The sequence below is a fragment of the Cloeon dipterum genome, chromosome 3, assembly GCF_949628265.1.
Source record: "Cloeon dipterum chromosome 3, ieCloDipt1.1, whole genome shotgun sequence".
Taxonomy (NCBI): Eukaryota; Metazoa; Arthropoda; class Insecta; order Ephemeroptera; family Baetidae; genus Cloeon; species Cloeon dipterum.
In genome coordinates this window covers 33,095,400-33,121,894 of record NC_088788.1, presented here as the reverse complement: position 1 = coordinate 33,121,894, position 26,495 = coordinate 33,095,400, and the positions used below count along the sequence as shown (strand labels likewise).

The following is a 26,495-nucleotide window of genomic DNA, read 5'->3' as shown; positions in this document are numbered from 1 at the left end:
TTGATGAAATTGGGGTTGAGACCACCTGGACAAGGGCTGGTTCTTTTTTTAATCCGATTTCAAATCTACGATGCTCTCTGTTAGTGAAAACAACTCCAAACACGGTGAATTACTATACATACTCCACGATCAGACTAAGAACTGCACATTCTAAAAAAAATCGATTATCGGTACATAACGTGCGTTAATATTCTCTGTGTCTCTAATTTGAGTTTTAGCTCTGACGAGGTTTTCGTGTGTTTTGTCGTTTAAAACAATATTATGAGAAAAAAATGAGGATTAGCAAGCTGTTTGAGAGGCAAAAGACTACTGTTATATGGGCAATATTGATTAATTAAACTTAATTGCGTGTAATCACTGACTTAATGTTACATAAATACATGTCTCTGTCTCTATCCGTTCTGTCGCCTTCTCTCTGTGTCTGATCTGTCAAAATTGTGACGCATAAATGTTTAAAAAGTTGATAAACTATTATTGAAAATAACACCACGAGGCTGTAGGAACGAAACACAATTCACTAGCTTAAAAAAGCGGTTCATTTTATCCCCGTTGCGATCGAGAAGAGTCACTAGGCATCACACGACACACACTCCAACTTCACGCATGCATACATCAATGATAATTAGAACAATCAATCAATCAAGTCGGAATATAATTATTGAGTTTGAGAGCAATAATAATGACGTACCTTTACGCGTTTGTATATTTTTCGTAAGTTATATGCACACACACATACACACACTGAACACTCGAAATACCTTGACCTCTCCGGCGAATGCGACGAGGAAAAGCAATTTTTACCGTGACGACTTGGATATATTTTGATAGAGACGACTTTAGTGACTTTTAATTGGATGTACTAGAACCTTTGCGACACCTCCTCTATATGCTCTCTCCGCGCCTAACGCTATCTTTTTCCGCTTTGCAACACACAAGGAGACGTTGGTTGATTGATCACACACACACACACACACTAACACACAAGAAATCATACACGAGATAAAATAAGGCTTAATTTCGCCGTTTGATCCTTTTGAGCGATGCACATACACACACATTACACACTTGGAATAATACATTTAACACACACACACGTTGTATCACACAATTAGCGTTTACAGCATGAAAACCCCCTTAGAATGAGAACAATAATGTAAAGAGGAAGATGAAAAAATTGAAAAAATCTCACACAGACACATTTTCTCACTTTCACAGGCAATAGTTACATAGCTTAACGATAATAAAAGTAATAATCATTTAGGCCTTTCTAATTGATACTCGACACACTGAATTATTCTCTATTGTAAACCGCATTATATTGTTATCGGATAATTAAGTAACTGGTCATGTAAAGGAGAATTTTTACATAAAAATAGCTTATTTAGCATATCGCGAGACACAGTGTAAATACTACATTACTATTGCAAACACAGTAAACAGGCACGTGGGCGAGCGGACGTACCGGGCGAGTGGGTGCTCTCGACGGCGGGAATCTCTATTTTTAAGACGTGTTTGCGTTGTCATCAGCTGTTGACACGAGAGTACCAGTTGTGCGGAAAATATCAAAGTGCCTATGAATGCAGAAAGCAAGTCAAATTTCACCTTTGGTCAATTCCCCTCCGCAGGAACGCACCCCCACGCGTAAGTTGTTCCTGATGATTTCTCAACTGCTCCTGTCTGTCTGATCTCTTTTTTACAAAAGCAGCAGCGCATCGAAATAGGCAACCGCGAGTTCTGGTTTTCGGAAAACACTCTAACCACCCACATTTTCCCCACCCACTCGGTACTTGACTAATGAAATACTAATTACACGAAATCTTAACTGGTAAACAGGGTCCACATCAAACCGCACTCACTTTCTAGACGGAAAAATCAAACATTTTCCCATGTGGCTTTGCATACACACGACATTTGTATTTTTACTGCGGCTGACGACGGTTGAAACGAATAATATAATATTTAAAGAAAAACTCTGTGTGAAGAAAATAAAAGAAATAATCTGGGAGAATTTTTTCGCGTCAGACAGCACATATCGAAAGCGATCACCGCGAGCTATTTTAAATGAAAACCCACCAAGCAGCAGATATCACTGCCATTGTTCTGAGGAAAACCGATTCTGCACTGATATGAGAAACGCGAAACGAGATTAATTTGTCGAAGCAACTCGAAATAATATACACACACACACACACACTCACGATTTTATTATTATACCCGCGCGCGAGTAACGATACTGACATATTATAGTTTTTTCAAAGCGAAAAACCGGACTGACTTTACGACGCACATGGCACCATCGATGAATTCGCAGTTTGTGATATTGTGCCTTGCGAGTTTGTTAGATATTCACTGAGTGTTGCTGATTTTTCGTCTGTTTCGCCCGTCGAGAAGCCGCTGGCCCGCCAAGTCCGCCCGAGCCGCGAGAACCCAACCGCTCGACTCCATTCAAAATTAACGCATAAGCTGTAACCACTTAAATTACTACTGTACGTGTTTAGCTAGGCGAATCGTGTTGTTTGAACTTACGAAAAACTACAGAAGATACAATAAGCACCGCGCGACTTTCGACGAAAATGAAGGAAACTCGCAATTTAAATTTTCTATTCATAGGTGCTACTCGGCGAATCGGCGCCGATCAGACTTTGATAAGAAAACGACGAAAAAAAATTAAACTAATATCGCGAGTAAATGCTGACGAGGGATGTTACAAGGGCTGTGTCTAAAATAACCGGAACAGAAGATAACGTGCGCTGTTATTTCCACTGTAAAAATTAAAAGTCGACGATTAATATTGAATCGAGAGAGTATTTTTCTATGCGTGTGATTTGTCAAGTCGGAAATGATGGCAAACTTTCAATTGGCAAAGCGTCGCTGGTCGAGACACAGACACACTTTTGAACACACAATACAATACTGTTCTGCACTGCGCATAAATTTAAAAACACGAGAGACTTGTGAATGTTGTTTAACTGAATTAAGAAAAATCAAATTATTTAGCAAAACGGAAATTTTCGAGGATTCGTTGTTTATTTTGTTTTCGATTTATTGTTATCGTGCTTTTTAGTCAATTCGCAATTGAGGAACATTTGCGTAAAGGAAAATACACTCGCACATGGAATAATTGCAATAAATTTAGGTCTAAAACAATAATGAAGTAAAAACGACATGAAAATAGCCACAGTGTCTTATGATTTAACATCATCTCTGTATATTTGAGCAGAAAATTGTCACATTTCGCAGCCCCATAATTCTGCGCGGTTATTAGTTTGTACTGGTACTTACACGTGAATTGTGCTGTAGGCTTTCAAGTTATTGTTGAATTATTGATTCTATAATGTGTATTATGGGGTCCAAAAATCGAAAGAAGTTGACACTCGAAAAACGATGAAATAATGTATAATTGACTGAATTGGGCCGAGGTCTTCTGTGATAGAATGTGATGATGCAAGCTTGTAACATCGTGTTGAGGTATGGAAGAGCATAAATTTGTACACACACAAAAATCACTCATGACACCGTTGTACCGAACAAGTTTCGTTCATTCGTTTGCTCCCGCAGGTTCTGTAACGCCCCGTTAATTTATTGCCCTTTCTATATTATTCTTTGTATGCACACTCACACACAGACACACATTGCTACGATTATGTTCTCCGACGAAACAATGTATTCTCTCAATCTGTCCTTCTCTGTTCACATGTATCCTTGTGTTAAGTCGATAGTTGATTACACAGTAATGTCCATCTTATGATTTGCCCATGTTCAATGCTTGTTTGTTTCTATTTAAATAATTGAATAATTATTATTCTTGAATAACAATAAAAGTATGCTCTTTCAAACACAAATGCATATCATAGTTGTAAAAGATTTTTGACAGAATAAAAATACTGTAAATGGAATTGCTCCCGAGTCTTCTTCGAGTTTGGTTCCTCGATCATGCATTATTTGCTAATATAGTTTTTCCAAGGCGAAAGTTATTTTCATGCACGGACTTTTTGCAGTTTGGTTTTTCTCTGTTAGTTTGCTGCATGTTGCATTATTCACATAAAAATCGGGAAATACGCCAATTTTAGGTGAAATTTGACCATCGTTTTTATGATAAAAATCATTTAATTTAGTTTTGACTTGTTTTTTTTTTAACTTAAAAAGTTTCCCAGAACCGAAGAAGATATTAAAAAATATTTAGAACTTCAGTGAGTACCTCCAAATGAAAAAGTTGAGTGGTTTCAAATTTTTGCTTCGAGCTTTTACTGAAACAGATTTCTTGAATTGGTATAATATGAATCGTGGCTTTGGAAATTCTAAGGTTGATTATTATACTCCCAAAAAATAGGGATTTTAAGGATTGATTTTTCTAACAAATGTAAAAATTTATAATTTTTTCTTTCACATATAAATAAAAGCGAATGCATAAAGCATTTTATTTTAACCGGCTTCATTCGTCACTGGAAATAACTAGCGTTTTAAGTAAATTTGTATATTTTGACATAAATATTTCCATAAATCGAGTGATTTAGCTAATCTCTAAAATTTAATTTACAAACCAGTTTAAAATTTAAATTTTTTAAAAAGGTCTCCAAGTAAATTCAAGTTTTAATTTTAGGCCTAGAGTAATCGTAGTTTAAATACCAACTTTATATAAATTTTAATCTCATTCTCACTCAGAGAGCGCTGCTTTCATTATCTTTTTCGTTTTTTGCTACAGTGAAAAATGTTTCAATGAGAAAAAGGTGCAAGAGATCCATTATTTCCGTGTCATTTTTGACGATGTTGCATTGCTTGCAGGAAGACATCACTTCGCCCGAGGTGATGATCATCGAGGGCAGCTACGCGTCGCCGCCGTCGTTCTCGCCGTCGCCGTCACCACGAGACTCGGCCAGTCCAGCGTCGTCGCCGCTGCCGTTTCCGTTTCCGATCTCGAACGGCGCCGGCGGCATCCCGACCATCACGGTGGGCGACGGCCAGCCGGCGGCCTCGCTGGCCAGCCTGCTGCAGACGGGCGGCGAGGCACTGCAGCGCTTCCTGGCCGCCTCGGCGGCCGCGGCCGGCTCCGACCCGGCGGCCACGGTCAAGTGTCCGCTGTGCATGGCGCACTTCCCGGCCTCGATGCCGCTGGACCAGCACCTGTGCCTGCACTCGCGTGAGAAGCCGTTCAAGTGCGACCAGTGCGGCCAGTGCTACAAGTACCAGTCGGCCTACGCCAAGCACCGCGAGCAGAACCACACGGCCCGGCTGCCAGGCGAGAAGCCGTTCCGCTGCGAAATCTGCGGCATGCAGTTCCGCTACCTCAAGTCATTCAAGAAGCACAGACTGAACCACGCCGTGGAACGGCTGCAGCCGCCCGGCGGGCGCTCCGACGCCGACGACGCCGTCCTGCTGGCCCGCCTCTACCACCACCAACAACAGCAGCAGCGGCAGACGCCGCCACCCCCGCCTCCGCCGGCACCCCCAGAGGCTGACGACCCCGACAGACACACTCCTGGCTGCCTTGAGGCACCCGACAACCACGTCACCAGCTCAAACGAGGCGGTTGGGAGGTAAGTAACAACTCGTTAATCTGAAATTTGATTTAAATGGAGTGTTTAACTTACTTGTATTTATTTAAAAGCATCATTGTGACAGCTTTGAATGAAAAAAAATAAAATTAAAAACCATTCATAAATAATAGTGAATTTTTTTTTTAAGAATTACCAATTGCAGGCCGTTTTTTCGACAGAAAAATGATAATATACTTGACCTTTTTGTACATAACTCTCAAGCTATGAAACCCACTAGCCCGCCATTAAGGAATTTTCCTGCTTATTCAATTTTTTTCGCTTTCATGATTTCTCGGTAATAATTCAGCCGGTTGCACGGACAAATATTGATGGTTTTGAACGGTTCGTTGGCAGTTTAGAAAATTTTTACATTGCACATTCAATACCTGAAATAGTCATCAAACGCATGAAATTAAACCTGAACTGTGCTCATTTCGTTAATAAAATTAAACAATAGATGAAAAAAAATGCCAATCTCATTTCAATGAAAAAAATAGATTCCCCACAAGCAAAAGAGAAAAAAATACTAATAGGGAGGATTAGTTTAGGATATGTACCAAAATAGATCTGTTCCTTAGGAATTAAAGATCATAATTTCATAAATTCTTGGCTCTTGATTAACAGGTGTGCGCAGGAGGAACGCTCAGAGCAGGACAACACGATCGACAGCCTGGCCATCGCGTTGGCGCTTGCCTCCTCGAGCAGCAACAACCAGCAGGCGTCCACTAGTGGCGGTGGGCAGCAGACGGGGGCGTCGGCTCCCTCGGCCCCCGCCGCCACGGCCGCCTCCGCGCCGACCACCGAGCCTTCCTCGCTGTACAATTTGCTGAAGCTGGACGAGATCCAGCGCAAGTTCACCTGCGTCTTCTGCCACAAGTCGTTCCGCTCCAAGGAGAACCTGAAGCTGCACGTGCGCAAGCACACGGGCGAGAAGCCGTTCGAGTGCGAGTTCTGCGGCCGCGCGTTTGGCGGCAAGAGCGACATGAATCGTCACCTGCGCATCCACACCGGCGAACGGCCCTATCACTGCGACATCTGCGGCAAGTGCTTCGCCAGGGCCGATTATTTGTCCAAGCATCTCACCACCCACCTCAACAATTCGCACTAGACCCCCTTTGCCGAACGAGCAAGCGCACAATTTTGGCCGCCCGCGACTGATGGATTGGTGACCGCGTGTATCTCATTACTCCCTCACTCCGACTTGGTCTCGGCGCTGATGTCGACCCTTTTTGACGCACGAACGGGCGCCGACAAAGTAATTCCTAAGTTCAAGTTCAAGACCGTGTGCCAAAATGACTTTGCTGAAGGTTGATTTCTACTGCCAATAAGCAAGACTTTTAGGAATACTTTCGTAGAATTAAGTGATGTGCGGATATCAAGCAAGGGGTGCCGCACGTGCTCACAATCAGCAATTTTCTGACCAATTCCGTAAGTAGTTTGTGCTCCAAGCCGTCGACAGTTGGAACCACTGTCTCTTAGCAAGTTTTAGTAACTCCTGCTCTGATTTTGGTTTCAGTCCTGCTTGGGTGCATGAAAATTTGTCCACCACGGTTAATTCAATTAATCGCAGTAGAGTCGATCTAAAGATTTTAATCACAAAAATTAGTTTCTTCTGTTTTTTTATTTCTGCAATTACACTATAAACCTTGTTCATATTAAAGCAGCAAGATTGAAACGAAAATAAGAGCGGAAATGTCCTAGCTAGCCGAAGAACGGTCGTGGTGCCATCTTTCAATAAAAAAATTTGCCCCTCGCAAGCATTTAGCACGTAGTGCAGCTTGCGCACCAAATCTTGAAAACCCCAGAAATTTTCAATCAATTCTAAATTTTTGAGGATTATTAAATCTAGGAGTTGCTTCTGGGGAGCAAAAATGGTCGTTAATGGAGTTCGAGCAACGTCTTGGCCAACACAAAAATTTAGTTCCCGAGTCCAAGCTGCACTCGGTGTTTATTGCTTGCTGAAATCGAATTTTGAGCAAGGCACACCCTTGCGAATATCTGCTACGTCGGCTAAAATTGTAACTGATTACTTTGTAACTGAACAAACTTTTGGCACAGGTCGCAGCCATATACTTGCAATTCATTGGTCCGCAGAATGAAATAGCTTTCTACCTCTCAAAGGCTCACTGGTGATCCACAGAACACTCTCTCTTCTTCACTATTCTTTCACAGATCCGCTTCATCCGTTATACAACGTACATATACATACTTCCACACTCCATTTTTTACATATTTTATTGCAACTATACAGCAATTGGCCTATTTTTAATTTCGCTGACGAGTATTTTTAAAAATTTGCACATACACACAATAGAACTTAATCGACGATGATGATAATAGCTATACAGATGAGGACCGAATGGCTTCCTGGCGAAGCCGCGGAACGAGATATTTTTCAACCACAATATACATATACACATAACATAATATAGAAATAGAAACTCGTAGATAACACGCAACATTCGACACCACAAGCTGTATCTCATCTACCTCCGACTTATTTGTACTCTTTCTTACACTACACATTTTGCAACTGTTTTTTGTTACAGAAGTTAACGTAAGAGACTTCCTTTGTTATATGATCTGCAAAATTTGCGTTTGTTATTGCGACTGATTTTTGAGTATTTATTAAACTTGGCCGGCCGGTCCGGCGGAGGAGGACATTGCAGCGGCAATGAGCGTCCTCTGCTGGGCCCGCCGGCCAAATGCAACAGTTGGTTCCTATTGATACACAGTTTACACAACAACAACAACAGCCATGATAGTTCTGATACGAATATTATAAAAAAAATGCTGAGGTGGTTATGGTCGACGAGAAGAATCACACTCACACACACATTCAAACACTCTCACCCACACGCGCTCTCCATGAATGTTTCAATTTTACGAATTTGGGCAAAAATGCAGCATCCATGTATACAACCACTCACTAACACACATCAAAAATTAAGAAACTATATACGCAGCAATTCTTGTACTTGATCGGACCCGCTCCGAATACGCAGTCGTTGATTCCTTCATTCTCTTTACACTTACTACGCTACATTATAAGACGCATATTTACATACTTACTTAATTAATGCACTTGCATTCTATTATGCTTTTGCGAGACGTTTGTTCCAGATATGGTTGAGATTATTTATACATAATACCGAACGCCGTACACGTTATCACCTTCTTCGAGGAGCGTCCGAAAAGCGGCGCGCGCGTGCGACAAACGCGTGCTCTGCTCTTGATAAAAAGAGAAATGTTTAAAATGGCGATTTGGAGCTCTTGATAATACGCGCAATAGCTTCCGCTTGATACCTCATAACTAGATGCCTTTTCATTAATTGTACGATCACTGTTGAGACGCAGATTGTTTCTCCGCGACCCACTTACGCATGCCACTGTTATTATCATTTCTATATACCTGTCCCACCCCGTTCGAAATTCAGAGCATGACAATAGAACAGACGATGAGAGGATTCACAGAAGACAAGACGATATATATCCAAAAATATCTCCGCAAAATCTCACGTTTCTTTCCATTTCGTTCAAATCGAGAATTAAGCTACGCAAACTGCCAATACGGAAACAAGAACGAGAAATGAAGAATGAGTTCAAAAAATAATATTTATTATGTAATTGAGATGCAACAAAAAATCGATAAATTTTCAAAGTGCCATTTTAGTAAGCAGGAGGAAAAAAGACGAACCGAGAGACTCTCTGTCTACAAACACATGAAGTTAATATGAAAGAGATTTAGATTGTAAAAAGCGTGTGCCATGAAGAATTTAAAACTGACGGGAAATGAAGAAGCAGCAGCAGCAAAAGGTTTGCGAGAATCTAATTAGTATGTGAAGAAAATTATTAAAATAGATGCAGAAGATATTTTCAGAGATGTGTATTCTATTTTGATGGATATTGTATGGTGTTACATAGAGTGGTTTTAGACGTGTATACTGATTAACTTCGATGTCCCCATCACAGTGTGTAGGAGCTTCTAAAAACTAGTTACAGTGATATAATAATAAAAAAGAGTTAAAAGCGATGATAAATCGAAACTATACGTCAGAGCCACTCGCGCGAATCGATGTTTGTCGCCGTTGAATGCAATCATCCGAACAATGAAAAGGCTGGAGTTTTTAGGCAACTTTGCATGACATGTGATCCATGAAATTGAAGAGAAAAGCATAGTCACGATATTGTTCATCCAATCATTAGTAAAAGTCTCCCTTGATTTTGAGAACGACGTGCTAAAAAAAGCAGTTTTGAAATTATGTGAAACAATCAACAGGCTTCCTCTTAAACTGTCTCTACGCCCCCTTTCCCCCCTATATAATTCAAATACGCCTATATTGTAACTTTCGACGTGTTGGAAAATGGACGAAATCGCAGCGATGTAATTAAGGATAATAATCAAAATAGTTTTCACCGCAGGAGTAAGATGTAATAATCGCGCGGGACTCGTTTGTGCTTTTTGGACTTGCTCAAAATTGTGTTTTCCTCGTTTCAGCCTCGTATAAACGTCTCCGTTCCCAGCCCCCTCCTCTGAAGCATCTCGGAGCTTCTGAACTCTGAAAATTCCCTTTGGCTGTAAATTACTGCGAAATTAAAGTTTTTCCGCCAAATACACAACGTTGAAACAAGTTTTGGTCAAATTTTAAGAAAATACCGTCTCTCTCGAACTCTTTCTCTCTAGGTGGCTTACCTGATACGCAATAAACTTAATTAATTAATTAATAACCACTTGCTACGATCCATGACTACCCTATAAATAGCAGCAGAGATGTTAAATATGAAAAGATACACTTAGCAGGTACCTTCATTGTAAATATTTTTTAAAAATTAAACACTCAAGAGATGACAATGTTGATAGGAAACTCATTTTTTGTGATTTTCCCTGTGTTTCTTTGGCAACAAATACATACTTATAGGACGTAATTCTGATTAGGAAAATTTTGCTGTTGTGATTAGGAAACTAGACAGGTACTTTTTTCGATTTACTCTGTAAACGTAACTATTATCTTATTTATTTTGAGCTTTGATACATACGATATTTTGCCACTATTTGTTACTGTCGTTTTTGTTAGTTTTAAACGTTCAATAGTCAATCAGCTGTCGATTACCTCAGAACTTTTTTACTACGAACACGGCATGGAGTTTTGCACTCCTGAAAACGTACAATCTCATTTTAGCCATTGTTTTTGAGACACACTCGCTATATTGTTGTAATTTAGTTTTCATTTTCCGGTGTAACTCGAAACATATTTTGCCAATTCAAACGCCGCCCCGTCGAAAGAAAATTTACGACCTGCATTGGCAATCATATTAAACAGTCGAAATTTGGTGCATTAGCCGCCAAATTAAAAATTCAACCTGAAACGAAATTACTAACGGAAAATTCGTCGTCTGATTGTGTAAGAAAAATGAAAAATTCTTCCTCAAATTTTTACCAGAATTGGAAGAACATATCACAAAAAAATATTAATTCATAACAAACTCTCTCTCTCTCTCACACACACACACACACACAGCACACACGCGCGCGCATTACATTACTAAGTGTCATATAAAATGTGTGAACAGATACGAGATTTAATTAATTTCAAGGTCTAAAATAGAGCACACACATACACACGGGTTTCAATGTGAACAGTAAATAAACAGAATTTTTGCATCAGTCTTTATGTGTTATGTACGAAAATCAGTTGATGATTTCCTTGTGACCTGCAAATCTTGATTGATTACAGCATTGATATTTTTACTAGTTTTATAAAGCACACACTCAACAGCAGCAATATAAAGACAAAATCTGTTTGATTGATGGTTATTTGTGGATTTCTTTTCGATGGCAATAAAGTATTTACTGTGAAATTAAACCTTGCTTGCAGCTTCATTTTGTTCCCCTTGATTACAACAGAATGAGAGTAAAATTCAACTTTTGCCTTTCTTCAAGCAGCATTAAAAACGCAGAAACAGTTTAGCTAGATTGCTGATAGCACATATTAAGTAAAGATAAAAGCTTTTGTCTTTCAAAGACTTCCAATGAATTAGTGTAGCCTCTCCAGCAGCGACTGACGGCATAAGATCAACGGCAATTCCAAACAAAATTTCAAGTGGATGAAAGGCTGGCACGATGCTAATCACTTAATTTTATCATCTCTCTAGAATATTGAAATGACGTGACGACTGCAAAAGTTGCTGGTTTTCGTTTAACTTGATGCATAATCATCCGAGATAAGTCCCAACCAAAGAGAGAAATATTTTCGATAATTTCCTTATCATTTGAAATGTGTTTTTCTGAAATGCGATGAGTGTCGATCTCTGTTTGAGGAATTCTTAATAGTAGTGCCAAAGATTAAAAACGGACAATTAAATTGTCCATCTTCCTAAATTAATCCCTCATGTGGGTGTGGCGTCTCCTCGTTATTAAATTCAGTTTGTTTTGTGCGTTTTGTGAAATGATCCGACCTCATTCACAAAATGCTCCTAAAACCTCTATGCATGAACACTACAAACAAAAACCGAGCCCCGTTCGCAATTACTATTACTTCTCAAATTTTTAAGAGAATGTGAGCTGGAAAAGGCGCTCCATATAAATAACATGGACCCGAGAGGGGCATTGCACGTGCTTTTAGCGCCAAAAAGGAGCAAAATGACTCAAAGGGGCGTGTACTGGCCGCCATTGTTGTTTATAAATTGAGCGATGTTCTAGCACTTCTAGCCAGCAACGAAAACAACGACGAAGATTCGAGTCGGTCACAAATTAACTTGAAATTAAAAACAATAACAAAGGTAATTGTAGCTAAACCAACATTAAATTTACTCAAAGTCTAATCTTAACATTAATTGCAGAAGGCTGTGGTGTCGTCCTTTGCGGGAACGTCATAGAAAGGAGACAATTCCCTCGTCTCAGCCGAGCGCGTTTTTTCTAGGCCTGGTAAATTCCCTTTCGCAGTCACAATGGGTGGTTGGCTTCTGGAAGTAGGCAAAATGGCAATGTACATGACCTTCCCAGTCGTGCTCTTCCATTATTTCAATCAGCCAGAATTTTATGAGGAGTGGGTGACGAGCACCAGGAGGCAAATTTATCCGCCAGAGAACTTGATGCACCGGGAGGAGATAGAGAAATGCAAAAAAATGAAACAGGAGAAAAAAGAAAGTGAATTGCTGTTGCTTTTGGAGCAGGAAAAGGCCAAGAGAGCTAACGTGTCATAAAAATGGTCATTTGTTTCACTGTCTAAGAAATATATTTAGCCCACTAACTCATTTCTCTATTAAAAGAGCTGTTATTTATTAATTCAAATAACTGGCAATAAAAGTGATAAAGGTCTTATAGATGATATAAATTTCGAGTTTTTTTCTTACTTAATCCTTTTAACTTAAGTTCATTTTTTGGTTTATTTTAGTTATGAAAATGGATGCGCTCCCTCGAGATCCGCAAGCTGTTGATGCTCCTTTCGGCGTCAAACAGGACAATTTCTTCAACAACCTGTTTAGCACAATTCGACGCTTGGAGATATTCGCCGATTGCTTCTTGGTACTGAGAAATAACGAAATAGTCCTCTCAAACTATTTCATTATGTCGGCCCTGAGCGGCGTGCTGAATTCGATGCCCAAAATGCACAGAGCCGGTTTGTACTTGGTGCTCCGAGATGTGGAGCCCTGGGCCGTCAAGTGGCTTCTCGAATACTTCTCCAAGGGCCAGTTGATGATGCCCATTAACGGTTTCGAGAGCATTAACAAGATTATGGCCACCCTCGATATCGATCTTTTAGGAAACTTCTTTCAATCTGACGAGCTTATCCACTTTTCAATGAGCCAAGAGCACAAATGTGACATTTTGAGTAAAATTTGGGCCTCCAGGCACAAAAACTTTGACCTGAAAATCATCACAAAGGACAACCATGAAGTTTTCGCCCACTGGGCCGTGTTGGCTGCTTCCAGCGACCAGCTTTGTGATCTCTTTCAAGTAGGTTAACTGGCATGCCAGAGACTTGAATTTAAGGTAAAAGTCGATTCCAGGCTCCTGTGTCTGCGAGACCGCGTTTGATCGTCCTGCTGGAATTCGAAGCGGCCGATGTGGAACTGCTTCTAAAATTCTGCTACAAGGGTGAAGTGCAGATTCCGCACTTTCAGGCCATGAACGTGTGCAAACTGGCCAAAATATTCGGCATCAAAGGTTTGTATGACACGGTAACCCTGCTTGGCTACCACCTCGACAAACCGCCAGTCACCAAGCAAGGAACAACGCGGCTCACCTCTTACGAGCACAATGACACGGCCAAAAGACTGCTTTTTAAATCCCTTTTTGACCGAGAAACGCTGTCCGACTTGCAGCTCATCAGCAACGATCACACTTTTAAGGTATATAGTTCATTCTTATTTAGTTTAAAAAATATTTTATCAATATGTAACTGAAAAAACAAACAACTTTGGTGACAAGTATTATCTCGCTGAGTAAAAAATCGATTGAAATCGTTGGCTTTAATGAAGTTAATCATATTTTGCGTTGAGATAACAAAGGTGATGCCATAGATTTTTTTGCTTCTTTCAAATAAAATGATGATTTTGTTATTATAATGCACTATTTCCAAGAAATATTGAACAACTTTATGGCATAATCCAATATTTTATTACAGCTATTCACCAAAAGAATTTTCTTATATTTCCAATTTTTTGAGATAAATAATGCAAGCAATAAAAACGTCACTGGTGACACACCAAAAAGTATGGTGATAGACTTTGCCTCTTATAACTCATCGTCTGCGACGTTAACTCAGAATTTGATTGATAGTACGTTGTACATTTTGGATTAATTCCAATTCGTCTTTTATGATTTATAATGCCATAAATGGAGTAACTATTTCATTTTGCTAGTTTTTTTACGTCGAAAAAATTTATACTGAAGCATTTCATTCTTGCCAATAGCTAATCGCCTAATCACACCATAATAAAGAAATGAACTTTAGGAATTTCATTTGCAGTGACATAGATATTCAGAAAAGTACTCTTTAACTAAAATTGGAAAAAAGTTTGTTCCAAATTTGAACAAACTTACTTTAATAATTCCGATCCACGGATCTCTTTTTTTATTAAAAATATATTTCTTTCAGGTTCATAGCGCAATTCTAAGCATCAGCCCCTATTTCAAGCCGATATTCAATCAGTCTGATTGGCGTCACTGCCTGATTTTTCTGTCCGAATATGCTCTCGAGACGGTGCAAGCCTTTGTAGATCTAGTCTACTACGGAGAAGTTGTCTACCACGGCGGAGTTCAGGACTTCAAATCCGTGATGAGAGGTCTTATCGACTTTTCTCTGCTGCCGATCAATGCTGTCGAACAACTACAGCCGGTCACCAAAGACCAAGAGGTTTTGGAACCAAAGCTACCGCCTGAGAAACCTCCTCAGGAAACACCAAGAGAAGCAACTGGGGACAGTGCCAAAATGCTGACGTATCCATGCGATATTTGTCCCAACGTGTTTTACAGCAGAAAGCGACTCAAGGCCCACATATTGAGTGAACACCCCCAGACAAAATTTAAGTGTAGCCAATGCGGATTGTTCTTTGAATCGCAAACTGAACTTAAAACCCACGTGAAAGAACTAGACCATAGGATCGTCGGCAGCAGCCTCTATTTTTGTAGCATTTGCAGCAAATCGTTTACTATGTCCAGCTCGCTTCGAAATCACTTGAAAGTGCACGACTCAAGCCACCCTTCTTTTGAATGTGACGTCTGCCACAAAACCTGCTCTAGGAAGGACTACTTGGAAGAGCACATGCGGACGCATACAGGGAAAAAACCATTCAAATGCTCCACGTGTGGAAAGAGGTGAGATTATGTCTACTTTTGGCGTTTTAAATTTAAGACAAAAACGTCACTGTCTTTTGGCACTGATTTTGGGAGCAAAGTTCTTCTGGTGTACATCAGGAAGAATCCATATGAAAGAGCAACCAAGATGTCGCGTTTAAAGTTTGAGTGTCTCAGACGCTGAACACATTTGTGGGTTTCAGAATGAAAAATGTAACATTTCCACGAATTGAATGCATATATAGAATTAATATTTGAATTCAGAACTCACGACCCTGTAACTTGGAACTAATAGAAGCTTGTTCCGCACCAGTCGACAGCTCTAAATCAAAGAAAACAGTTTATATCACAAAAAATCATTATACTTTTAGGTTTGTTGGCAAAACTGGACTAAACCACCACAGGAAAATCCACGGGCCGCCAAGGAAAGAGTCTGTCTGTGAAATTTGCGGGAAAGAGTTCACCAGGAAAGCATTATGGACGCACATGAAAATCCACGACAAGCAACTCAAATGTTCAGTCTGCGGTCAGCTGTTTGCCACCAGCGGAACTCTGAAGAACCACATGACCAGGAAGCACTACGATGCCAAAAATCACGTGTGCGAAATTTGCAATAGGGCGTTCAGCTTGCGAGGGGAGCTAACCAGACACAAGAAAGTGGTCCATGAAGACAAGGGGGATCCTAGTCAGGAGCATTTGGAGTGCAAGCAATGCCACAAAAAGTTTTGCAGGAGCAGTTCTTTAAGGTATATTTTGCTTTTCACGATTTAATTTTGCAACTGTTCAATCTGACTTTTAAACGCCGCATTTTTTTTTAAAAAAACATAAAAACACTAATTTGATTCCTTGTTTAGATTTCATGAAAGGAGTCACGAGCATCAGAGTTCCTGCAAGACGTGTCACAAATCTTTCACAAGCCCAGAAGCTTTGAAAATTCACCTAGAGAGCCACAGTAGCGAAAATAACTTTTCTTGTGATCAGTGCAAAGTAAACTTTCGTTGCAAAAGTTCTCTCCGAAGACATAACAACAAAAAGCACATAGGAGCGAACAATGAAGAAATTTCCCCCATAGTCAGGCAAGAATCTCAAAATCGGCAACATCAGCACCTAGATCGTTATGAAAACGACCAGAAACCAAAGGTGCTAAATCCAGAGCCACCTGAGATGAACCAACACTACATCCAGGTCTACATTTCTCCTAATGACCAGCAGTTCTAATAAATTTTGTGCGCCGACTTATATTGCCTTCGTTCTTATAAATCTTATATGACTACGAAAAATTGAAAATAAAAGTTATTTATTAGTACATGATATTGTTAACTTCTTCCTATGCGATGTAAATTAATGTAGGCTTCTTAAATTATCTTCACATCTCGCAACTTAAATAAACAAGCTTTGGAGATAAATGACGTGATCGGGAGTCAGCACCCTTTTTCTAAAGATTCACTCAGCATTAATTGATTTTCCAGCTCTCCAACCTGGAGGCCTTAATAAATCAAACTCAACCAAACTTAAACCAGTTGAAGTTTAAAAACAAGTTTTTTCTTAAGGGTGTATTATTCATGGATTGATTTAAATTTATATTTAGATCACTGGTCAACATCCATTATATGGAAGATGAAAGCCTATCAATCATTTTTCTAACCCATTTCAGGGCTCATCACGCGACCAGACTTTGTTTCGCAGCAAAAGGCGGCTAATCAATTCATCTTATCAGCATATAGCTCTTATCACGTACATTTAGCAAGTTACCAATATGCTGAAATCGACCGAGGTGGTTCATTAGTGCCGAGTCAATTGACGCCAAAAGAAGCGCTTGAGGATTCCAAAGTAGCTGCAGGTATATTTTGGGGGCAAAAATTTCGAGAATACTTAGCAACAGCAGCGACGCATTATGCTATATTTACAATTTAGGCAAATATGCAAACACTTAAATATGCAATTTTTATCAAAGAAGAGTTTTTTTAATTAAAAACAATTCGCAAATTTCAATTAGATCGCTATCAGAATAATCTAGAAATTCCGTTCATTCCACTTATTTGAACTGCCGATTTGGTTTTTAGCACCCCATGAAAATATACTTGAAATTATAGTCAGATGTTGTATTTAATTATTAAATAACCCATCGTATTAAAAAATCCAAATTCTTGTGGGGTGCACGATTTCTTGTGTGTTCTATATTCAGATGGAAGTTTAGTGGAATGATTAACATAATTTCCAATTTCATATTTTAAAATACTTAAACTTAATTAACGAATTAATAATTTACTTAAACGAATTTTTGGTAAATGAACCTTTCTCTTTTCTTGAAGCGACGTCAAAAGCATTTTGATATTCCCCTCTATACGCTCTTATCTATTATAATGCCACATTCGATTGATAGAGTGCAAATGCCAATCATCAACAGAATAATAAAAGACGCTTCTCAAGGTAGACATAATGATAACGTTTCCAATGTTCTTAATCGTGAATGTGTCATATATTTTAAAATGCGTCACAGGTTTATCATTTGATGAGAATATTTTAAGCTGGCTCTCGTGTTAGATTAGTTATTCGAGTGTTCTAAAAATCATCCTTCTTTCCAACTTATTTTTCTGCTCTTTATTGATAAGCAACAAAATCTAGAATATTGCTGGATAACATTTTTTATTCGTGGATAAAGCTAAAAACACCAAAATACAGATTTTAGTCTAGCATATTTCATGCAAATATTATTTCAGATTATCAATGAATTTGTCAATTACAGAAACCATGGCTCCGCTAGCGAAGCTAGCTGTTTTGCTGTTGGTCATCACTTTGGGAAACCGCACACACGCCCAATGGAATCAACCCTACTTGCTACCACCACCAGACGCAGAAGTTACACTAACCCAAGAATCTGCTGCTGATACCTTTACATCATCCTTTGATGAAGAATTAAGAGCCGATTTAACTCTGGCTGTCATCAATTACGACGGTAGGTTTCCTTCATGGTGCTTCTTTGACTTAAAAAGCTAATTAAAAAATCTTTTGCAGGATCTGAGAAACCGACTTTTACAGCTACTTCGGGTAGTTCAGATATAACCCGACTGGGCATTGACATTCAAAGCGCAGAAGATAATAAATGGATTATCAAGTCAAGCATTACTCAGGACTATGAAACTATACAAACGTACAGGATTGAAATACGTGTGCCTCAAAGTACGACCACTGTCTTCCTAAGAATTAACGTTAAAAACGTCAACGACAACGCACCCAACCCTCCAACTGCTGATGGGTGTTCAGATATTCCTGTAAGTCTATACAGCGACGACTAAATCAAAGTCTGCAATTCAAATATTCAATTTCAGGAAGGCACAGTGGGACCTACAAATTGCAAGTTTATTTTTTCTGACAGAGATTTCTTGACAACCGATGCGATACTTATTATTGACTCAGCGACACCGGTAAAATTTAATTAATTTCTTAAATAGCTATAGAACATCTCGTTTATATTATAAGTTCAGCCGATATTTGTCTCTTTTTTATCTCAAAACTTACAAGTTTGATCATTCTTTCCAGATTGTTAAACAATACAGGGAAAAAATATTTAACCTACCTTTGTGAGAGGTGCGTTAGTGAGAACTAGATATTTTTCAAATAATGAAAATTTTTAGTTAATAAACTGGGAAGAAAAGCTGAAATTAGGCTCAACTTCTTTTAATGTTAATTTAGGCCCTTGGAGCGCATTCGTCTACATGTTTGTTAATTTTATTTCTAGAATCTTTTTGGCTTAACACAAGTGACAGCCATAGATGAAAAATCTATATCAGCTAATTTGGAAGTAATTGGAACGCTTGATTATGAGGCTGCTACTGTACACATGGTTACTGTTACGGTGAACGACGTAAGAACTCAAGCTTTCTTTGAAGAACTCTTCATGTACTTAATACAAATCCATCAATTTTTAGGGCGCTTATGATGCATTCACACAGATCATCGTAGGCGTTAAAGACGTGGCCGACCAAAAACCAGTCTGGACAATTGCTCCCCCACCAATCCTATCCATCGATGAAAACATGGCCGAGCAGGTTATTTATTTTTTTTTAATTGGGAACCAATTGGGAAAATTATAACTGCTTATTTTTCAGACATTTACCTATAGGGCAAGTGATGGAGACAGGGGAGAGACAGCTTCGCCCATTTCTTACACTCTTTTGGAGGGTACGGTTCAGTGTAAAACAGAAGCGTGTGATATTAATAACTCAATCTTTTTAGGCGAAGACAAATTCTTTTCAGTCACTGCAGATGCTGACAAAAATTGCATTTTGAATATCAAAGAAATCGACAGAGAGGTGGATGGCGAAGACTTCAAAATTAAAATTCGCGCAGTAGAAGACAATGATGAAAACAGCTTTGAGGATAAAGAGATACAGATTTTTGTTAATGATTTGAATGATAACATCCCCACAATCACACCATCACAACTAGATGCACAAATCAACGAAGCAACTGCTGGCGATGTTGGCGGTCTCACGGTCACAGATCTTGACTTGGTAAACCCTTATTAAATGAAATTAATTTTGATATTCATCGAGCACTCTTTTTCAAAGGGAAATAAAGGTCAATACCGTGTCGAATTGATGGACGATTCACCCATTGGTGCGGTGGCTGCATTCAGAGTTATTCCTAACTCAGGCTATGAGACAACAACATTCACAATCTCAGTCGTTAATCCCGATTTGATCGACTACGAAAATGAAACTTGGAGAGAAATTAAAATGAAGGTATTTGTCCAGATCGCCATTTCTTTGACAGAAGTCATGCGTGATTTTGCAGTTCAAAGTTACTGAATTCAATGACACAACTCACGTTTCGGAAGTACCGGTTACGGTCACAGTGAACAATTTGAACGACGAGACTCCGAAATTTGAAATGAATCCATATACAGCTAGTGTTGAGGAAACCGCCACAGCTGGCACGTTGGTGCTTCAAGTTAAAGCAACAGACGGTGATCCAGATGATAAAGTGACGTAAGTGCTGAAGGAAAACATTTTATGTTTCTATAAGTTCATAGACAAACCGATCATTCAAAATTCTTCGGTCCCAGATTTTTTCCGACCTTTAATCAATACTTTTTATTTATGACCATTGCAAGAATAAACAAGAATATGAACATTTGCAAATAAAATATTCACATGTTTTTAACTGATTAAAGACCTCCAATTTTCGCAAAAGAGATACAACAAATAATTGATATTTAATTCTATAAGGACTTGATTTTAATTTATTTATTGCAATATTTATAGGTACACATTTTCCACGGCAAATAATGCTTTGAGTATTGATGCGGACACCGGCGATATCACAACAACTCGTGATTCTCCCTTTGACTTTGAGTATCAAAAGGAGATTGTGCTGCAAGTTGTTGCGACTGACACAGCAAATCCATCGCCGCACAGTGCAACTGTTCCAGTAACCCTCACAATTACTGATATAAACGACACGCCGCCGAGAATAGAATTGGTAATTTTCAATAATTAGTTTTAAGTACCATTTAGGTTACTGGCGTGGGCAAAATTTAAGCTTACTAAGCTATAAACATCTTGAAAACATTGATTGCAAATAACACATGGAAGAGGAAAATTCGGCAAACGCTTGAAAATCTAATTCAAAATTAATTTAGTGTCAAATCAACAGTTTAACATGTTAAAAATACAGATTAAGCAAAATGATACGTTTCAGCCAAACATAGACGTAACTGTCGATGAGAACGAAGAAAGCAATTATGAGGTGACCCGAGGAGTTACTGCTCTAGATCCAGACGGAGATGCAGACCTTGAATTCGCTATATTGTGGGATCAAACTACTGCTTTTTCCAAAGGACGAAAAGTCAATGCAATTGAGCTTTACAAGGAGTAATACTTCACCAATTATATCTTAATGAAACGGTTAACTAAAATGAAAAATTATTTCTAGCTGCGTATCAGTGACAACCGAATTCGTGGAAGAAAACAAGGGAAACGCAATCGCTGTGTTGAAGACTACAGACCAACTAGCATTTGACTTTGAAATTTTCGACGTAATTTATTTGAAACTTCAAGTGACAGACAAAAATACCAAGGTGGGCAAAGCAACTCATGAAGGTAATATTATTAGCACGGAAATGGATAAGAAAACTCACCTTTTACCCTACAGTAACCTTGACAATATCTGTCGAAAACCTCAATGACAACCCGCCCATATTTGACGAAAACACCCTTAATCCAAAGACAGTCCGTGAAAACAACAAAGATCAATTAATTGGGTTTGTCCTTGCAAATGATCCAGACGCTTTAGATGATATCACTTACGATATTCGGTAAGATGTTACTTAAACAGGAAAAACTTGTCTGAAATAGTAATTTTAAAATAAAGGGCTGAAGTTGGAACTCCTGAAGATTGGGTTGTGATAAAAGCTGACACAGGAGAAATCCGTTCCAGCCCAACGGTAGATATTGATGCGGAAACACTTGATACGCTTGAATACTATGTGATAGCAACAGAAAATTCAGAGAGTGGAACATCTACAGAGGGAAAGGCAAGTAAACACATGTAACTTTCTAAGCCAATTAACCTCGCATAATATGGTTTTCATTGAATGATTTTAATGTTATAAAGACCTAACTTAATTTTGAATAAAATACTGAGCATTAGCAAAATAATAAAAAAAGTAATTCATATGAAAATTAAAGTCCCAAAAACTTTTTCTAAACAAATTAACGCAGTCACTTCAGGGAAAGCTAAGGAATATATCAATACATTCCATATTTTTTGCAGCTCACAATTACAGTCATCGACGTCAATGACGTAGTGCCAGTGTTTGACTCGGCTGAAGAGATTGTGATTGCAGAGCACCCTGATATAGGTACGCTGCTTGTCACTGTGTCAGCAACTGATGGAGACGTTTCAGGTTAGATAAAAATATTATATTTAAAGCGGACGATATTTAAATTAAATAAACGCAAACTTACCGAATATGATTATAGAGCCATATGGGAAAAATCTTGAGTATTCCATTAGCAAAGAGCAACAAAACTACTTTGAGGTGGACAGCAAAACGGGGCAAGTGACCGTTAAAGACCAAGAATATCTAGACAGGGACACGGCGAATAATGGAGTATTCTCGATTGGAGTGGTTGTAACCGACAATTCGCCATACTCTGCCGGATTTGACAGTAAATGGGCTTATAGAAAACATACCGTGAAATAATTTTGCTTTCATGCAGGTAACCAAAACACTGCAACATATAGCGTGCAGTTAAGGTTGACAGACATTAATGACAACAATCCTGAATTTCAACCAGTTAGCAGCATACCTGTCAACGAAAATGTTGCAATGGTTAGTATTATTCCCGTGATCATTTTAATTTTTCAACTTGAGTCAATAACATTTTAGGATACTGTGATTTATGAGGGACTTTACGCACCTGATAAAGATGAACCCAACACACCGTTTTCGACAGTCACATATGAAATCATGTCTGTTATACCTTCTTCAGACGAGCCATACTTTAAACTAGAAAATATTGACAATAAAGCTAATATTCTGGCAGCCAAAACATTGGACAAGTATGGAACGTATACCCTGACAATTAAGGTGAGATGAGGCTCAATCATATTTAACTATTTATCACAAAATTTGAATCAGGCAACTGATGGAGGAGACCCCGAGTCATACGATGAAACAGATATCACAATCACTGTGATTGACTTGAATGACAACGAACCAATATTCGTTTGGCCTCCAAATAACGGTTTCCAACTAAGGGTTGATGTGGTAAGTAGATTTTTCTTCTGTCCATCAACGAAATTTTAGTTTCTCTGAATGATACGATTTTATAGTAGACTTTATAAATGACTATTCAAACATAAGGAACAGAAATAGCAAAAGATTTCCCTGAATTACTTTATATTATTTTCACAGCGAAAACAAATTGCTTTGGCAAGAAATTTGCATGAATATTGAAACAAAATAGTTGTAATTAATAAATTAATATTGCAATATGTATTTTTGACTTAGTTCGATGAAAATAAACAAGTATAAATATAAATGTTATTTTTAACCCAGGTGCAAGAAGTGGGTACTCGTCTGGTCGATAACAGTGGCAAAGTTATACAGCCAATAGAAGGAGATGATCTTGACGATCCATTAAATGGAAACGGCCAGTTTGATATTTTCATATCAGGAGACGGTATGTGTAAACCCTAATAAAATATTTTATTTTGACACTAATTAAAAGAATTAAATGTCTCTTGTTAAGAATGTTTATAATGCACATTATTGTCAAAATAAATATTTATATCGGAGAATATTTTATTATTTTATAAATGCGAACGACAAAAAAATCAATTCCTAGATGATGCTAACAAGTATCTTGACCTGCAAAAACTACCGGATGAGACCGCTGCATTGATTGTTAAAGCTCCATTTGATGAGGGTGTGCAATCGTTCGAGGTAAGCGTTAATTGCGATAATTACCACGATAGATTCTGATCGATCAAACCTAACAGCTAAAACTAACCATCAGAGATAAAGGACAACCATCGCCTTCTGATAATGAAATAACTGGACGTGTATATATAATTAATGTTGATGAGGTCGCTCCTACTTTTGCAAGTGAAGTAATTGACCCGGTATTAGAATGGGAAGGTAAGAAAGTACTTAATATTACTTTGCAAACGAAAAAAAATAATGCGTGGTAAAAATAGAAAACGATCCTACTGTCTCTGCGACGCTACCAACAGCAACAGACTTGAATAACCAGAACTTAGAAAGACCAGAATGGCAGATTATATACTATCACATCATTGGTAAGGTTTTACATCAAATCCACGAATAATTTGTATGATGCGAGAGAATTGCAGAGGGAGACGATGAAAAGGTATTTGAAATCACACACGAGCTCATCAACTATGAGAATATTCCAACCATTAAACTGAGTAACGATACTGGCAACGGTCTAGACAGTGACGACGGCCCAAGTCAGTACACGCTGAAAGTTATAGCAGGAAATGATATATCACCACCAAGTTCAAATGAAAATGAGGACTCGGTCATCACTGTCACTATTAACGTAAGAAAAATCAGTAAAATGTTTGAAAATTCAACAGTAATCCGTATTTTAGGTCATTGATTTAAAAGATTCTAAGCCGAGGTTTGAATATGAGTTGTATTACGCAGGAATTTCTAACTCCGACTCGGTAGGCACCGAAATTACAAAACTACTGGTAAGATTTTGCGTTGAAAAGAACGATAGGTGTAGTGACTATACGCAATTCAAAGGCGATTGACACAGACATTGGTGATATTCTTACCTACGAGATTGTGAGCGGCTCCATTGTAGCCAGCGAAGGATACCTAGAAGCGGAAAAGGATACCGCTTTTACCTTGGATCCAACTTCAGGATCATTGCAGGCTAGTTTTATTCCGGAGGAGTCAATGAAAGGCGACTATTTCACGTTTACAGCGCGTGTGCATGACACAGGTAACACATGAAGTGGTTGATTTTTAATGTACGATCCATCTAATCAAAACAATCAGGAAACAGCGAGGCAGACACAAGCGTGCAGGTGTTCTTGATGACAGACTTAAACCGCGTGAGATTCTTGTTCGACAATGGAACTGTCGAAGTAGAATCAAAACGAGCAATTGTAACAAAAATAGTGAAGAAAGCGAAGCAGTTTTTAATTGATTCAAGTTTTTAGATTGCTAACATTTTGAGGGCTAATCTTGGATACGAGTGTGCCATCGACTTGGTCGAGGAAGGAGGAGAGGGTGAACCGTTAACCTCTTTGCGCGCAATCTTCGTTGATAAAGAAACAAACCAGCTTGTCAACGGAAGAACCGTTGAAGCGTAGTTCTTTGATATATTTAAATAGACGGAAAATACAATTTCATTTCCACAGGAAAGCAACGAATTATCAAACCAACAATGCCTTGGTCATTGAGTTCGAAGCTCAAGGGTTGACATATGTCGGTGTTAGAGCATCTGGACCGCCTTTGGTGGATAACACGGTGCAAATCCTCACCACTGTACTTATTGTGGTTGGAGTTGTTTTGGGATCCATGGTTGCCCTTCTTCTGGTCGCATTCGTTCTCAAGACAAGAAGGTAATTTCAATATATTTACTACACCACAATAGGTTTAAATCATATTTTTGTATTTTAAATGTGGAAAATTGTATCTAGCCACACGACAGTTTGGTTCTGAAGTAAAACACAGTTCATTCAAACCATTCAAATAAAAAACGAATATGTAAATTAACAAAAATGAATTGAAGTTTAAAGCTTATTCTAATTAACTAAATTTTTTTCAATCGCTATGTGTAAAAAGGGCACTACAAATCGTGACCTAACCAAATCATGCATTTTACAGCCTAAATAGACGGCTTGAGGCTCTGTCTACAACCAAATTTGGGTCGCAAGAATCCGGACTGAATCGCATCTCCATGAACGTTCCAAACACAAACAAACACGCCATTGAAGGGTCGAATCCCGTATGGAACGAAGATGTGCCCAACTATGACAACCAGAGGCGAGTTTCCGAAATCTAGACTTTCGGTTGATGAATTGGACACGGAAAAATATTCATTATAAAATATATCATTTTGAATAAATTAAAAGCTTTTGCTCCAAATGTTACCGTTACACGAGTGTTTTTATCGAGACTCTATTTTATTGTTTACAGTCAACACAGTGGAGATTCTGAATTGATTGGGGTCGAGGACAAACCTGACTTTGCCTACAACAACGACAACTTCCAGAGTTCGTACGGCAACTTTTACGGAGACGTAGATAAATCAGACGTGCCCTACGATCTCGATACGCCAGCGACGTACCTTTAGATTTTTATATTATTGCTAGTTTAAGTAATGCCAATAAAGACTATTTATTAAAATTCAAATGTTTTGCAATTCTGCGAAGGCAGAAATTTTTTAATACCTCTGTTTAATATCCGATTTCAAATAATGTGCCGTAAAATACGATTAATTGATGAAATTAATGAAATACCCAGCTTGGGGCTCCTCCACGGCCCGTAAATTAACAGTCATGATATATGCTCGGACTTAAAAGTGACTGCCGATCCGAATAATGGTGTTACATATTACGCCATCTACTGCGGCGGCAATATTTTTGGTCTTCATTTAAGACACTTGATGTGA

The 26,495-nt window shown here is 38.6% G+C and overlaps 4 protein-coding genes across 12 annotated transcripts in view; 3 read left to right on the top strand and 1 right to left on the bottom strand.

The window, feature by feature from the left end:
• The window catches only part of LOC135940836 (zinc finger protein 574-like), a 135,203-nt gene extending 123,805 nt beyond the window's left edge, over positions 1–11,398 (top strand). For all 8 annotated transcript variants that reach the window (XM_065485916.1, XM_065485918.1, XM_065485914.1 and 5 more), the window contains 2 exons: positions 4,783–5,534; positions 6,159–11,398. In XM_065485916.1, coding sequence (XP_065341988.1) covers positions 4,783–5,534; positions 6,159–6,642 — 1,236 coding nt within the window. In that variant the 3' untranslated portion in view covers positions 6,643–11,398. The remainder of the gene's footprint in view (positions 1–4,782; positions 5,535–6,158) is intronic.
• LOC135940837 (tetratricopeptide repeat protein 39C-like) overlaps positions 1–26,495 on the bottom strand; it is a 102,885-nt gene that overhangs the window by 70,680 nt on the left and 5,710 nt on the right. The gene's annotated exons all lie outside the window — the stretch shown is intronic.
• LOC135940834 (zinc finger and BTB domain-containing protein 24-like) lies at positions 12,176–16,639 on the top strand. The gene is made up of 7 exons (XM_065485908.1): positions 12,176–12,314; positions 12,375–12,459; positions 12,929–13,491; positions 13,545–13,886; positions 14,636–15,354; positions 15,705–16,079; positions 16,188–16,639. The coding sequence occupies exons 3-7, from the start codon at positions 12,931–12,933 to the stop codon at positions 16,549–16,551; spliced, it is 2,361 nt and encodes a 786-aa protein (XP_065341980.1). The 5' UTR covers positions 12,176–12,314; positions 12,375–12,459; positions 12,929–12,930; the 3' UTR covers positions 16,552–16,639.
• LOC135940833 (cadherin-23-like) lies at positions 17,013–26,230 on the top strand. Of its 2 annotated transcripts, none has more exons than XM_065485906.1 (32): positions 17,013–17,173; positions 18,080–18,289; positions 18,349–18,605; positions 18,663–18,758; positions 19,073–19,198; positions 19,263–19,382; positions 19,443–19,515; positions 19,570–19,847; positions 19,905–20,078; positions 20,131–20,324; positions 20,601–20,817; positions 21,037–21,209; positions 21,271–21,437; positions 21,490–21,652; positions 21,709–21,871; positions 22,111–22,243; positions 22,320–22,508; positions 22,560–22,672; positions 22,730–22,930; positions 22,982–23,110; positions 23,402–23,525; positions 23,691–23,788; positions 23,845–23,983; positions 24,043–24,144; positions 24,199–24,407; positions 24,460–24,561; positions 24,617–24,818; positions 24,875–24,984; positions 25,039–25,187; positions 25,240–25,443; positions 25,709–25,867; positions 26,021–26,230. In XM_065485906.1, the coding sequence occupies exons 2-32, from the start codon at positions 18,085–18,087 to the stop codon at positions 26,175–26,177; spliced, it is 4,926 nt and encodes a 1,641-aa protein (XP_065341978.1). In that variant the 5' UTR covers positions 17,013–17,173; positions 18,080–18,084; the 3' UTR covers positions 26,178–26,230. The 2 variants fall into 2 exon arrangements, with proteins under 2 accessions (XP_065341978.1, XP_065341979.1); XM_065485907.1 differs by having other exon boundaries at positions 17,084–17,163.

Bases quoted from the DNA above. Each gene is read 5' to 3' on its own strand.
- LOC135940834 (XM_065485908.1), top strand. From the start codon at position 12,931: ATGAAAATGGATGCGCTCCCTCGAGATCCGCAAGCTGTTGATGCTCCT. The intron at 15,355-15,704 runs GTGAGATTATGT...TTATACTTTTAG, and splicing joins TGCTCCACGTGTGGAAAGAG to GTTTGTTGGCAAAACTGGAC. The intron at 16,080-16,187 runs GTATATTTTGCT...TTCCTTGTTTAG, and splicing joins TGCAGGAGCAGTTCTTTAAG to ATTTCATGAAAGGAGTCACG.
- LOC135940833 (XM_065485906.1), top strand. From the start codon at position 18,085: ATGGCTCCGCTAGCGAAGCTAGCTGTTTTGCTGTTGGTCATCACTTTG. The intron at 23,526-23,690 runs GTATGTGTAAAC...ATCAATTCCTAG, and splicing joins TATTTTCATATCAGGAGACG to ATGATGCTAACAAGTATCTT. The intron at 23,789-23,844 runs GTAAGCGTTAAT...CAAACCTAACAG, and splicing joins AGGGTGTGCAATCGTTCGAG to CTAAAACTAACCATCAGAGA.